Consider the following 4,725-nt stretch of genomic DNA (forward strand, 5'->3'; position numbering starts at 1 on the left):
AGGTTCTCCAAGAGAGGTAGCATTTTCAGAAGTCAAACTTCCGGCAAAAACCCATCAAAACTGGGTCGAAACTATGTGGAGAAAGGGATGGACTGTGCTTGTCAACATCATCTCTATGCACTGATCTCATAGATAGGAAGAGATTGGATCTTACTATATATAACTGCAGATAGGATGGTGGTGGTTAATAACATAAATTTGGTACTATAATGAAAGAGAAAATAACAAAAGGTAATGCATGTAACTCAAAAGATTTAAAGGAGTAATGGAGTAGCACTGAAAGTTCAAGTGTTGATACCTAATCTTGTCCATAAACTTTAAAGGCTCTTTTGCGTGGGAACAAGAAGCTTTGTAGCTTATATAAATCAGTAGTTATCAATATCAATAAAAAAGAAGTCTCATATAAATCAGTATCTAAGCATGGGTTGGCCCAATCTGGTAAATCGGTTGAACTAGGACTTTAAGTTACCCAACAATTACATAATTTTGCTTTACTTTAAAATGGTCTAAACAAATTTAACTGCACAAGCAAAAGAAAAAATTGAATTCCTCACTAAAAAATCTGGGAAAGTTGTTTTGGTTGCCATAAACAATTAAGATCCAACTAATTTAAAAAAAAAAAAAAAAAAAAAAAAAAAAAAAAAAAAAAAAAAAACTTACATTTAAGCTCACTCAAAGAACATCTACTCAATCATCCAACCACTGGAAGTCGGATACCCACCTGATGTGACAATCAGATGGAAATACATATTAAGTAGATGGGGACTACTGGACTTAATTAATTTGGACTCACTCAAGTAGGTAAGAAGGATTACCTTCATTGGCGCTCAACAAAAACTCCATCAATTATAATTGAGGGGATGCGTGATATCTTGCCCCAATCTTCTGCTCCTTCTTGACATCTTGGTCCAAGAATCTCACAATATAAGATCCTTAGCTCCTGAAGCATGGCCAGATGTTTTATCTCCTTTGACATATGTGTCATGCTGTTGCAACTCCAGATTGTTAATCTCCTGAGCATTGTAAGTTGTCCTATGCCTTGGGGAAGTGAAGTATGTGGTGAACCAGTGAGAATCAAAGACTTGAGGTTGAGAAAGTATATCTGACTATTATCTGGTGATAACAGTGACCTTGACAGAGAACCTGCATTGTATATCAACTCTAATTCCTCAAGGAATGGCAGCAAAACATATGATGAAGGTGGCGGCATTAATGGTGGTACAGGAGATGGCAATAGTGGCTGTAGCATCCAACTCAATAATGGACAATCTCCTATAACCAGCTTCCTTAGTGGTGGTGATGTATGAGGCAGGAAGAGGTGGTGTGGTGGTGCAACTAACATGGGACAATGCCAAAGTACTAAACTCCTAAGACAAGGCATTATCTTCCAGTGTTTCACAAACTCAAGTGATTTGAACTGATCAGGGAATAAATCACCATCTCTCTCACCACCTCCATAGAGTTCATCATCACCATTGTATTTTATTGTATTAATCCTGGTAAAATGTACTGAAAGCTGTTCAAGTGACACAAGTACCCCAGTAGTCAGTACAACGTTTAACTTTGGGCACTTGTAAAGCTTCAATATATCAAGACATGGCATAATCTTAATCTCCTTTGCAGCTGCTTCCACTCCCAATTCCCACACCTCCAAATTACTCATAAATGAGAAAGTGAGTTCTTTCAACTTAGGAAAAAAACTTCCCTTCATAATGCCACCATCACCACAAATCCCATAAATCTCACAACCCAAACGTGTTAATCCATGTAATCCCTCGATTCTAATAGATTCGAGGGATGCTAGTTTTCCAAGAGCTGGCAATGTCTTCAACTTTGGACAACTTGAGATGACCAAATTACGGAGACACGGCAAAATAGTCGTACTGATAACCACTCCATCTTCTTGGTCTACTCCCATACTCCACTCCTCCCAATTAGGCAAGCGATCGATCTCAAGAATTTCAAGGAATGGTAGTTTCCACAATGTAGTGGGTAACCGTCTAAGTTTCCAGCAACAAGACAGAGACAGAGACCGTAAATTAGACAACACGGAATTATCATCCATCCAAGTTGGAAACTTGAAACCAGGGTATTCGAAAATGCTTAATTTCACTAGGTTGGGATGTGGTTCAAGGCCTTGAAGCACACCCTCCATCCTCTCCACTTCCTTGCTCACTCCAACTGAATCATCTGAAAACTCTAACACCAGGCTATGGACATCTTTTTTATTCTTCAATCCTGCCTCAAAGCTCTCGCTCTTGTTTGCCACTCTCTTCAGCCTTGTTATTTCTAGCCTTCCTCGAATGAGATTGAGGTTTTTCAATTCCCCAATCCTACATCCTTCACTTGCAAAGAATCTGCTTAATGTTCGAAGGGATGTTAATCTTCCAATTTCTTGAGGTAAATGATTGAGACAAACAGTGTTCTCAATTTCAAGATGTCTCAAATTAATCAATTTCCCAATCCGTTGCGGAAGTTTACTAAGATACTCACAATTGTCAAGTTTCAAGGTTTGCAGATTGCATAGTTCACTCAATGTTTCGGGCAATTCCTTGATATCTGTCATTGACAAATCAAGATATCTTAGATGTATCAATTTCACAATCTCTGATGGGAGTTCTGTAAGCTTGGTTTTACTTAAATCCAATGCCCTTAGACATGTCAAATAACTAAATAAAATTGGAGGAAGAGTTATAACTGATATTTCCCCAAAGAGTTTGAGAGTATGGAGAACCTTGACACTGTGAAGGGATACTGGAATTGAATACATGACCTCCTCACCTGATAGCAAAGATAAATGGCGGAACTTCTTGTTGTAGTACAACTGATCACCAGTATTATCACTTTTCTTCATCTCTATAATAAAACACTCTTTATCAGTGATAAATTGTGCAAGGTCATGAACAAGATCATGCATCTTGCAACAGTAAATGTGGCCATCCTTATCTTTTCTTAGATCCTGGAAAAACGAGCGTATCACTAGATTGTCGAAAAAATCCACACCAATAAGCTCCAATTCTTTTCTTCCGTCAATGCCAAGAAAACCCTGTGACATCCATAATTTGATTAAATTGTCTTTGTGTATCCAATGGTCTTTAGGGAAGATAGCACAAAAGGCAAAGCAACACTTGATAGGTGAGGGAAGATCATAGTAAGTCAACAAAAGAGCTGGTAATAAAACACTTTCTTGAAATTTCCATGTTTCACTCTCTAAGATATCCAGCCAATCTTGTCTTGTACTCTTCAAGCGCATGAGACATCCTAATATCTTTGCTGCAAGAGGAACGCCTCTGCATTTCTTGGCTATTTCCTTGCCAATTTCTTCAAATTGTTTCAACTCTTTTTCCTCCCTTCCAGCCAAAGCTAGGTGGCTAAACAACAAGAAACAGTGATCATTGGACAATGCCTGCAAATGATACGGGTTGATTGCACCCATTGTCAATGCAACTTTCTCACTGCGTGTGGTCACCAAAATTCTACTTCCTAGTGCACCATAGTTAAGAGAAAACTTCAATGCACCCCACTTTCTGTGATCCTCAATCCATATATTATCTAAGACCAGCAAAAACCTCCTTCCTTTAATAGAGTTATAGAGATGTAGTTGAAGGGATTCCCATGCCAGGGAAAGAGGAGCGGCACTTGAACTCTCTCCGCCATTAATGGCTTCAATGATTGCCTTGGCAATCTTTATAGCATCAAAAGGCCTTGACACAGGCACCCACAACCTCTTTTCAAAATGACTTGTCACCTTGTTATCATTGAAGACAAGTTGAGCAAGAGTAGTCTTTCCCAGACCACCCATACCAACTATGGAGATGACATGAAGGCCAATTCCCTCCTGTTGGCTACTCTCACTTAATAATTGGTTGATTATGATATCTTTATCTGTGTCCCGACCATATATCTGATTATGATGATCATCATCTGATACATCATCATTAGTCATAGACCAAGTAGTACTTTTCAGGTAGTACTGTTGTGCTTCTTCTTCCAACTCCTTAACCCTATTCCTCTCCTCCACAAGGCAGTACTTTCCTTTCTCATTTGCAAGGGAATCTAGTCGTTTCCTAATTTCCTTAATCTTACGACCGGTGTCATGGTGTGTAAAGACATGATTCAAACAAATGCAAGGAGAGGACAAGTAGGTACTAACCTTCTTCTTCTTCTTCTTCTGCTCTTCTTCAATTTTTGATTTGAGAATCTGAGTGCTCCAGTCATCCAATATGTCATCCAGTTCATAGACTGCATCTTTTATCTCTTCTACCCATACCTTCACATCTTTGTCTCTCATTTGTTTCTCCTCTGCATCCTCGAGCACTGACTGGATGTCCTTGAGTGTTGCAGACAACTTATTCACTTCTTCCTTAACACCAGAGACCAACCTCAGCTCTTGATCGTTCTGTTGTTGAATGATGGAGTTCAGTTGCTGCAACACTTTAGAAACAGGGGTATCTGCCATTGGAGTAGTTAGTTGATGAAGCTGAATTAGGTGGTGCAATTCTAAATCAAACAGGGGGAATCTGCCATAGGGAATTGAATGCAATCAAAGCTGTAGAGCTTCCTTATATTATTATACATATATATATTCTACGTACATTTCATGAATTCCCAGTCCATTTGACTTTCTGAGCTGCTCCCCTAAATTTAATGCATATTATTAATAAGTAATGGAAGAGCACTTACTCAATTATACGAACGAAGCACTACTCTGATTCAATGTTCATA

The 4,725-nt window shown here is 38.7% G+C and overlaps 1 protein-coding gene across 1 annotated transcript; it reads right to left on the reverse strand.

Annotated features, from left to right (window-relative positions):
• Positions 1–817: 817 nt before the first annotated feature.
• On the reverse strand, positions 818–4,459 carry LOC122647471 (putative disease resistance protein RGA3). Its single transcript, XM_043840858.1, has one exon. The coding sequence runs from the start codon at positions 4,457–4,459 to the stop codon at positions 818–820; it is 3,642 nt and encodes a 1,213-aa protein (XP_043696793.1).
• Positions 4,460–4,725: the final 266 nt, after the last annotated feature.

The sequence above is a fragment of the Telopea speciosissima genome, unplaced genomic scaffold (genome assembly GCF_018873765.1).
Source record: "Telopea speciosissima isolate NSW1024214 ecotype Mountain lineage unplaced genomic scaffold, Tspe_v1 Tspe_v1.0056, whole genome shotgun sequence".
NCBI classification, from domain to species: domain Eukaryota; kingdom Viridiplantae; phylum Streptophyta; class Magnoliopsida; order Proteales; family Proteaceae; genus Telopea; species Telopea speciosissima.